A 10,558-nucleotide genomic window follows, 5' to 3' on the forward strand; every position below is an offset into this window, starting at 1 on the left:
CTAAAAGAAGTGGGGTGAGTAAATGAAAATTAAATATGCCAAGCTGGCAGTTTAGAAAAATTAATTCGGTCAAACTACTTGTAGTTAGGGGGCAGTACAATCCCCTAACTAGTAAAGATGAGTCCATGATTTGACTCATGTACATAAAACCAGTGGGGAATGAAGTATGGTAGCAACCATCAGGTAGAAACTGTAGTTTAACTCTAACCCTGCTGTTTGGCTTAACAATAGAAAAGTTACTTTGATTTTCTGAATTGTATAAATCATCCCATTCGATTGAATGACTATCCCATTGATTGTTATCTTACTGGTTTTAGAAAGCATTCTTCTGTACCTGGGAACCAGGACAGCACAATTACCCTAAATTGTTTTAGTGGCCACAGGTGGTGCGTTCCAGTTGACTCAGTGGTCCTAAGACCAGGACAGTGCAATTACTCTAAATTGCCTCGATGGCTCTAGATAATGACTTCCTGCCAACTCAGTGGTTCGAGACCCGAGGGCTCTAGATAATGTATTTCTGTCAATTCAGTGACCCCGAGACCCGAAACTGTAATTAACATGCTTAATTCTGCTTCTGTAATCCGCTTTTTTGCGAGCCAGGTGCCTCATTCCAAACCCTGAGATGTAATCAATACCTTTGTGATTTTTTGCCTATATAATCCTGGAACTGTGACCAAATGGTACTATGAGATTTGGGAATGACCCCTCATAGTCCCGGATTGCAATAAACATGACTCTTTAATTCGACTTCTTGAGGCGTCCTTCTGTGATTCACGGGGTACATTACAACAAAACGTATCCTGGATGAGTATTAGAGGAAGTTGGGGGGAATCCAGATATTAAAAAGACAAACAGAAATAATATCTACCTCTTATCTTTGGGACATCTAATAATTCACAAAGAGATTTTACATATATTTTCAACTGAAAGGGCAGGTCAAGATTATTCAATCCAACTCAGCTGGAAAACAGACCTAAGAAGGTCAAGTGAATTACTTAAATTCACGAGACTGGTTAATATCATCCCTAAGAACCAAAGAAAAAGGAGAGGAAAGCAAGGGATACATTTTAAAGGAGCAACAAGTTTAATTTGGGGAAAGATGGTTAGGTCTTAAAGGGAGGTGCTTTTAGAAAGATGAACAGCACCTGCAATGCTTGAACCAAGAACAGGATTTTCTTTTGAGTTTGAGTAGCTTGATATGAATTTCAGGCACCAAGAGGCTATGCACCTGTGTTGTCTAAACGGTAAGTATGCTGCCCTGTAACACTTATTAACACTCAGACAAAAAGTGTGCTGCATAACTCAGAATAGAAGCTGAAGATAAAGACGGTTGTGTCCCTGGGTTTTAGGAACAAGTGTTGGGACACTTGTGAGTGGCAACGTTAAATTTAGTAGGAGTTATGTGACTTCTATAGCCCAGCACCTGTGTACAAACATATATAAATCGTATATACATGAAACCATTGACAACTGGAAAGTAACCCCCTTCCCTTCGCACAATGTCCCATGTGGAGGAGACTGGCAAAAATGGTGAATTTTTGGTAGAACCTGACATGAACTTTGTTCCTAATTAGACACACCACAAAATTTATTGAGTGGATATTTGTATGCACCCTCCCATGCCTACAGTTCAAGTTACATGGATTCACAACCTTCAGTTTCACCATTTGCCTATTTAGGACCCTGGTATTCAAGGATTTTCAAGATCTGCCTCTGAACTACTGGCCCAGCCTTAACTTCCAATAATCTCCAACATAAACCCAAGTGTTTGCACCCAATGCATCTGCTCCTTGTTTCCTGAATATCCATGCATAGCTCTACTTCCTCACATTTGCTGATGCCATTTACCTGACTTGGCACCAAATGAAAGCTCTATTACACTAGTAAATTTCTCTTCCTTTTACTTCTTTTTTTTATTACAATATAATGGATAGGCAACACTGTAAGTTTAAGGCATACAACATGTTGATTTGATATCCTTATATATCGAATTATCATCTGTCACATCACATAGTTATCATTTCTTTTTTTGTGGTGAGAACATTTAAGATATAGTCATGAGATCTCACTCATATGTGGAATCTAATGAACAAAATAAACTGATGAACAAAATAGATCCAGAGACATAGAAACATAGAAAAGACTGTTTAGTCTCAGAGGGAAGGCATGGGAGGGTGGGAAGAGATATAGCAAAGAACTTGTATGCATATATGCTTAACCCATGGTCACTGACAATAGGGTGGTGAAGGCCTGAGGTGGAGGGCTGGGGTGCGCTAGAAGAGGTCAAATGGGAGGAAAATGGGAACATCTGTAATACTTTCAACAATAAAGATATTTTAAAGATATAGTCACTTAGCAATTTTCAAGTGTATAATATAGTATTGTTAACTATAATCACAGTGCTGTGCATTTAATTCCCAGAACCTATTTACCTTCTTAACTGCAACTTTGTACCCTTTGACCAATATATTCCAAATTTCCCCATGCTCCAGCCCCTAATGACCGGTATTCTACTCTGTTTGTACAAGTTTGAATTTATAATATTCCAAATCTAAGCAATATCATACAGTATTTGTCTTTCTCTGTCTGATGTACTTCAATTAGCATAATACATATTGTTGCAAATGATAGTATTTATTTCCTTCTTTATCATGGCTGAATAATATTTGTGTTTGTGTGTGTGTGTGTGTGTGTGTGTGTGTGTGTGTGTGTGTGTACAAGAGAAAGAAAGAGAGAGCGAGAGAGCTCCATAAGCTGAGAATAGGAAAAAAACGAATTTTGGTAGGGATTGTATTCAATCTATAGATGGCTTTGGGTAATATGGGCATTTTAGCAATATTAATTCTTCCAATTCATGTCTGTTGAGATAGTGGTGGCTCAAGGCAATTCCCTAACCTGATAATCTTTTTACTATTTACCAAATTTTACCTTTGATATGCCTGTATGCAATGCTAAAGAGCAAATGTGTATTCAAGTAAATAGTGAACCATGCCAGAAGTTGGTGTGCCTCTTCAAGAAAAAGGTCTCTACCTGGCCGCCAATGCCTTCTAAATTCATATTGCTTGTATAGTATTTTCATTTGTGCATTGGCCCTTCCTTCAGATCATGAACCCCGTTGCTAAGGTTGTGGCAAGAGAGGAAGGGAGAGGGATAGAGAGAAAAACACTGATCACTTACCACCCCTATGCGCCCAGACTGGGAATCAGTCCTGCAACCTAGGTGTGTGTCCTGACCAGGAATTGAACCAACAACACTTTGGTGTATTGGATGATGCTCCAACCAACTGAGCCACCTGGACACAGCCAAGTGTAATATTTTAAAGCTATAGTTTACCTTTGCATCACGAGTTCTGTGGTTTCTTGTTTTATGTTTAAGAATTCTAACCTTTGGAGAAACCAAGATGGCAGCATAGGTAAACACCGGAAATTGCTGCCTCTCACAACTTCAAAAATACAACAAAAAGACAAAACGGACATCATCCAGAACTACAGGAAGGCTGGCTGAGTGGAAATTCTACAACTAGAAGGAAAGAGAAAAGCACACTGAGACTCAGAGGAGCTGCGGAAGTAAAGTGCAGAGGTACGGAGGCTTGAGAGCATGGGGGCGGAAAGGGCCTGGCACCTGAGGACACGGCTGTCTTTTTGAATCGTGAGGGAGTCACAAGCTCCCGACTGCTCTGAACTCTGGTTCCGGGAAGTCTCTGGGGATCCAGGACTCATTCAGGGAGAAAATGGACTGTCTGGCAGCAGGCAGAACTCTGAACTTGAGGGCGGCTTTCCCTCAGAGGTGCTTGCAGCAATTCCTGGGACACTGAGACACGAAGCCCCTTAGGGCAGAGCTGAGGATCAGCCATAGCTGCTTGCTCCGTCCTGTTGATTCCCTGAGACCCCGCCCCACCCAAGCTGCAGCAGAGGCTTTTGCATATGAATGCCCTGGCCCTTTGCAACCTGAAAATTACCTAACAAATTACAGCTGGGCTAGACAGACTCAGAATTTCCAAGAGAAGGCCCAAGGCCCCACACCAGCTTGCATTGCTTCACAGCTGGGCCTCATCTGGGCACCTCCAAACTCCAAAAAAGTAAGGGGAACCTGCAGATCTCTTTGTAGCTCCTGCTGGGTAACCTCAGGAAGAGGCTAAATTAGCACCTCCTTAGATCCAGGAGCCAGTGTACCCAGTGGTCAGAGTGGGACCTTCCAGATTACAACTCCTCAGATTAATAAGGGACACACTCAGGGGGCAGACTCAGTGAGCACCAAAGCCCCACTGAAGCAAGTCTTGCCCCAAAAGGGTGTCTTCAGCACAGAAGTTCTCCCACTGCAGACACAGCTGATTCTCACTGCCAATTGGCCTGGAGGTCAATTCCTCCCAGTGATACCTACAACAATCAAGGCATAACTACAACAAGACTGTGCACAAAGCCCACAAGGGGGTGCACCAAGAGTGTCCACCTCAGGTAACTGGGAAGGCTGAGCCACTGGGCCCTATAGGACACCTAGCACACAAAACCACTCTACCAACACAGGGAAGCATAAAATATGCGGAGACACAGAAAGAGGTCACAAATGACAGAAATGAAGGAAAGCAAACGACTGGATATAGAGTTCAAAACCACGTTTATAAGGTTTTTCAAGAATTTTCTGGAAACCGCCGATAAATTTAGTGAGACCATGGAGGATATGAAAAAAGACCAACTAGAAATTAAGCATACACTGACTGAAATAAAGAATAATATACAGAGATCCAACAGCAGACAAGAGGATCCCAAGAACCAAGTCAAAGATTTGAAATACGAAGAAACAAAAAATACCCAACCGAAAAAGCAAAAAGAAAAAAAAATCCAAAAATATGAAGATAGTGTAAGGAACTTCTGGGACAACTTCAAGCGTACCAACATCAAAATTATAGGGGTGCCAGAAGAAGAGAGAGGGCAAGATATTGAAAACCTATTTGAAGAAATAATGACAGAAAACTTCCCCTACCTGGTGAAAGAAATAGACTTACAAGTCCAGGAAGCGCAGAGAACCCCAAACAAAAGGAATCCAAAGAGGACCACACCAAGACACATCATAATTAAAATGCCAAGAGCAAAAGACAAAGAGAGAATCTTAAAAGCAGCAAGAGAAAAAAAGTCAGTTACCTACAAGGGAGTACCCATACGACTGTCAGCTGATTTCTCAACAGAAACTTGGCAGGCCAGAAGGGAATGGCAAGAAATATTCAAAGTGATGAATACCAAGAACCTACAACCAAGAATACTTTATCCAGCAAAGCTATCATTCAGAATTGAAGGTCAGATAAAGAGCTTCACAGATAAGGAAAAGCTAAAGGAGTTCATCACCACCAAACCAGCATTATATGAAATGCTGAAAGGTATTCTTTAAGAAGAGGAAGAAGAAAAAGGTAAAGATACAAATTATGAACAACAAACATGCATCTATCAACAAGTGAATCTAAGAATCAAGTGAATAAATAATCTGATGAACAGAATAAACTGGTGATTATAATAGAATCAGGGACATAGAAAGGGAATGGACTGACTATTCTTGGGGGGGAAAGGGGAATGAGAGATGCGGGAAGAGACTGGACAAAAATCGTGCACCTATGGATGAGGACAGAGGGTGGGGTGGGAACTGGGAGGAGGGGAGTTATGGGGGAAAAAAAAAAGAGGAACAAATGTAATCTGAACAATAAAGATTTAAAAAATAAAAAAAAATAAAAAAAGAAATGTAATAGTATTTTAAAATATATTTTTAAAGCATATAAAAACTTTTTTTTAAGATAAGAATTTCAATTTGCTTGACATCACTATTTATGTTGTGAAAAATCTCCTGCATTCTCCAACTTTGTTATCAGTGAAGGAACACTATTCCTCTAAGTGTTCAAACTAGGAAATTTGGAATCATCTTTGGCAGCTCCCTCTTGCCCACTTTTCACATCCTTTTAGTCACAGGGTAGTTGATCCTTTTGATAACACTTAAAACCTGTTCTCTCCTGTCCTTTTCTATTTCATTGGCTTAATTCAAGTCCTCAAGATCTTGAACCCAGTCTACTGCACTAGCCTCAATGTCAGTTATCATATTATTTATTCCCCATTTTAATCCTGTCCCTGTTCCATCATCAAAGTCCATTCTAAAACAAGATCTGCTGAAAACATTTCAGCGACTCTCTGAGGAAAATATCCAAACTCCTATACACAGCAAGAAATGTCCTTAATGTACCAGCCCCTACCTGTATTTTCCCAGCCTTTCTCAGCCACTCATGCATGATAGATCCTGGATCTATATGTTTCAAACTATGGAACTTAGAGGGTGTCTCAGAGTCATAAAGTCTTAAGATAAACATGGTTCATCTTCCTTAAGTTTAATTTCATTTAAATATCTATGGTTTTAAAAAAAGTAGTTTACCTGGTAAATAAGTTAAAATACTATTTTTATGCTAGGCCCTTAATACTATGTCCCATGATATTTGAATGGGAATACACACACAGGGCAGATCCAGATCCCAGGCAAACTCTAAAGAGGGAGGAGGGATGAGTAGGTAGAGCACAGGTGACTTCTAGGGGAGTGAAGTACTCCGTGTGATACAATAATGATGGACATATGTCATCACACCCATAGAAAATACCTAAAGTAAATTATGGACTTTGGGTGATTATGATGTGCCAATATAGTTTTATCAATTTCAAGAGATGAGGGATATTGATAATGGGGAAGGCTATGCATATGTAGGGCAGGAGATTTAAGTAAAATCTCTATACTTTCCCCTCAATTGTGCTGTGAACCTAAAACTTCTCTTTTAAAAAATGATAGTAAAAAAAATAAGTATATAGAGCATTTATAATTTTGTATATTGGACATACTTCTGACAGGAGAGAAGTAGGGGTCTAATAAGAATTAGAAGCATTTTACACAGACCAGCTTATGACCATATACATTCTAAACCTTGTTTTTCCTCCAAGTTCTTCTGTGGCTGGACTCAATTAGAATTTACATATTTCTGTATACCTCTGACCCTACATATCTTTGTCATGATGGCTAACAATAACTTTACGATAAATGGAAGTGACTCTCAGCCATAGGAATATATTCACTCCAGCAAAGTGTCTCCCCATATGAACGTCACAATAGCCACATCCCAAATTATGAGTCATGGCAGTACCACCTAACACAAGGCAGTGTGACAGAGGGAAGTTGTGATTGAAAAGACAACCATCTTAAAAAAAAAAAAAACCCACAGATTCTTCCAGAAATATCTAATGGGCATTTTCTAGAAGAGTGCAATTTTACAAAACCAGATTACACCAGAGTCCATGGCATTTTATGTTAACACCATCAGCGATCCATTTGTCTCCACAGTCTGGTCAGAGAAAAGGAAGCAAAAAGGTAATAAATTGAAGAAAAAAAAGTGAGCAAGGCATCTAGGCCTTTCTATTCAATAGGCTTAATTTTTTAAAATTGTTTACTCTTTTATTTTGAGCAGTGTGAGCCATAACAGAAAGAGCTTAGCTATGTAAGGAGAAAACAACTCAACGCAGTGATATTAATGGGACAAGAACAACTCCCAAAGATATAAAAAGGTCAACTCTTTTGAACTGGAAGATCAACAGCAAAGGATGCCACACCTCGACGGAGGGAGTGCAATGGGGTGTGTGCGGTGGTTTCTTGAGTTGAAGAATTTGACAGGCAGCTATGAAGTGGTCTGTATTGGAGGGTGATACTTGAAGGTCTGGGGTTCCAGCAATTTTGTGGGGAGAATCTCAGAGTAAGGACTTTTCTTTATTAATTTTTTTATTGCCACTCATAGTTTGGTTGCTGCATCTACCCACAGCTCCTGTGGAAGCTGGGGAGACAGGGATTCTGAAGTTGTCATGATTACAGCACTCAGTTAGCAAAATAGATATAGCACCCAGGATAGGAAAAAACACTGAAGGATTTGTCTTCTCCGCTGTTCAAATTGTAGGTTAAAAGGATGAGGCTATCATTTAAAGGAGATGGGGAAATAAGTTAAAGACAAGACACCTCACAGAGATAAAGAGGAATCAATGGCATGGTTAAGAAACAGGCATTTCACTTATGGGAATAATCAAATAACCTCACGAGCAAAAATCCACATTCAAATAACATTTACCTGCATCCCAGGTCTGATAACAAACCAGCAAGCAAAGCATAAGCAAATTCTGCAGATAGGAACATGCAAAATCAAAATTCAGCTAGGGTTAATTTGCATCTGTAGAGAGGTACTTTCTTGCATGACACAATAGTGAGGCCAGGAATGTATTTTCTACTTGAAAATTATTGCAGAGGTTCTGGGTCTGTGAGCAGGAAGATACTTTGGAGTGGAAGAATGATACCCAACCAACTCACTCTTTTCTTCATGACCATCTATCTGCTCGAGTCCTTGACAATAATTGTGCAGAGCAGCTTAATTGTTGTGGTGCTGAGCAGAGAGTGGGTGCAGGTCAAAAGGCTGTCACCTGTGGACATGATTCTCATCAGCCTGGGCGTCTGCCGCTTCTGTCTACAGTGGTCTTCAGTGCTGCACAACTTTTGCTCCTATTTCAACTCTGACGATGACCTTTGGTACATAGCAATCATCTGGGAATTTACTAATACTCTTGCATTCTGGTTGACCAGCTTGCTTGCTGTCGTCTACTGTGCCAAAGTCTCTTCCTTCACCTACGCCATCTTCCTCTGGCTGAGGTGGAGAATTTTGAGGCTGATTCCCCAGCTGTTGCTGTGCTCTCTGATGATTTCCTGTGTGACAATCATTGTTTCAGCTATTAAACATTACATCAAGAGTCAGTTAATCTTGCAATTACCTGGAAACATCACGAAGACTGAGACACTTAGGACCTTCCTGGAAAAATATTACATAGGTCAGCATCTGGCAATGTTGTTCATTCCTTTCCTCCTGTTCCTGGCCTCCACCATCTTGCTCATAGCCTCATTGTGCCAACACTTGAGGCAGATACGACATCACGACACTGGCCACAGCAACTCCAGCATGAAAGCTCATGCTACTGCCCTGAGGTTTCTTGCCTTCTTCCTCATCTTCTTCACCTCTTACTTTTTGACCATAATCATCTCCACTAAATACATCTTAAGGCATAAGACTTCCTGGTTCTGGGCCGGCGAAACTATCATCTATGCTACAGTCTCTATTCATTTAACTTCACTAATGCTGAATAGCCCTACGTTGAAAAAGGTTTTAAAGGTAAACTGCTGTGGCCCAAAGCTGCCTGAGTCTCCAGGTACAGCAAGACCCTAAGCAAATGGGAGCTTGCATTGATGCAACTAATACCAACAACCAGCTTTACTCTTCACAATCCAATGTGATAGACACAGAGTGCGCGCGCTGTCTCCCTCCTCCACCACTGCTGCCTCCTTCTTCTGCTGCTCCTGGTGCTGCTTGTGTGCTCTTTTGGTGCGGACCTGGTACCTCTTTTGTGAAACCTCTGGCTCTCGCCATGGCCGACGAAAAGCCCAAGGAAGGAGTCAAAACTGAGAACAACGATCATATTAATTTGAAGGTGGCAGGGCAGGATGGTTCTGTGGTGCAGTTTAAGATTAAGAGGCATGCACCACTTAGTAATCTAATGAAAGCCTATTGTGAACGACAGGGTTTGTCAATGAGGCAGATCAGATTCTGATTTGACGGGCAGCCAATCAATGAAACAGACACACCTGCACATTTGGAAATGGAGGATGAAGATACAATTGATGTGTTCCAGCAGCAGACAGGAGGTGTCTACTAAAAAGAGATCCTGCTACTTTACTCCAGAACTCTGTGCCTCCAGACCAAGAAGACATTCTCAATTAGAAAACTGCAATTTGGTTTCAACCCATCTGACTACTACAGTATAGATTTCTCTATTCTTTTATTTCCCCCTTCCCCATTCCTTTATTGTACATAAAGTAACTGATGTATGTGCACAAGCATTTGAATTTTTTTTAACTAAGTGGCCAATGGTATGTTTTGATCTACATCAAATGAGATGGGATGGGGAAAAAAAATACTGGTTCTGTGAAAACACTGCCTTTCTCCATTAGTGGCATGCTCATCCAGCTTTTATCTTTATATTCTAGTAAGTATTTTTGCTCTGACTGTTTAACAAAAAAAGAACAACATAAAAATTCTTGCATACCTTGTTTGATTGGAGAATTTTAATGTTTTTTATTTATCATTAAAAAACCAAGGACAATTTTATAACTTCTTTGTACGTAGCTGTTACATGTAGGGCAATCTGTCTTTAAGTAGGGATGAATTACTCTAAAAAAAATGAATCCTAGATAGTTTTCCCTTCAAGTCAAGTGTCTTGTTTAAATAAACTTCTTGTTTAAAATGAAAAAAAAAAATAAAGAAAAAACAATCCTATGTGATAGTACTGTTCCCTAAATACAAGTAAGACCAAGCAAGCCTCGTTCTCTTCCATTCCCACAGCCATTCATCTCTAAACAGCCAGTCTTTCTCTATTCTATGCCGCTCCTATCTTTTCCTCTCCACAGTCCCCATGTTGGTCACAACTTTCTCATGACTTCCCCATCTCTCCTCAGTCTT

At 40.3% G+C, this 10,558-nt stretch overlaps 2 protein-coding genes across 2 annotated transcripts; both read left to right on the forward strand.

Moving 5' to 3' along the window:
* Nucleotides 1-8,344: 8,344 nt before the first annotated feature.
* LOC102256244 (taste receptor type 2 member 16) lies at nucleotides 8,345-9,268 on the forward strand. The gene has a single exon (XM_005878870.1). The coding sequence runs from the start codon at nucleotides 8,345-8,347 to the stop codon at nucleotides 9,266-9,268; it is 924 nt and encodes a 307-aa protein (XP_005878932.1).
* Nucleotides 9,269-9,467: 199 nt separating this feature from the next.
* Nucleotides 9,468-9,881, forward strand: LOC102253849 (small ubiquitin-related modifier 2). The gene is given in 1 exon segment (XM_014549916.1): nucleotides 9,468-9,881. A coding segment is annotated over 1 exon segment (288 nt). The 3' UTR covers nucleotides 9,756-9,881.
* Nucleotides 9,882-10,558: the final 677 nt, after the last annotated feature.

The sequence above is a fragment of the Myotis brandtii genome, unplaced genomic scaffold (genome assembly GCF_000412655.1).
Source record: "Myotis brandtii unplaced genomic scaffold, ASM41265v1 scaffold575, whole genome shotgun sequence".
Classification (NCBI taxonomy): domain Eukaryota; kingdom Metazoa; phylum Chordata; class Mammalia; order Chiroptera; family Vespertilionidae; genus Myotis; species Myotis brandtii.

Coding starts and splice junctions, on each gene's coding strand:
- LOC102256244 (XM_005878870.1), top strand. CDS start 8,345: ATGATACCCAACCAACTCACTCTTTTCTTCATGACCATCTATCTGCTC.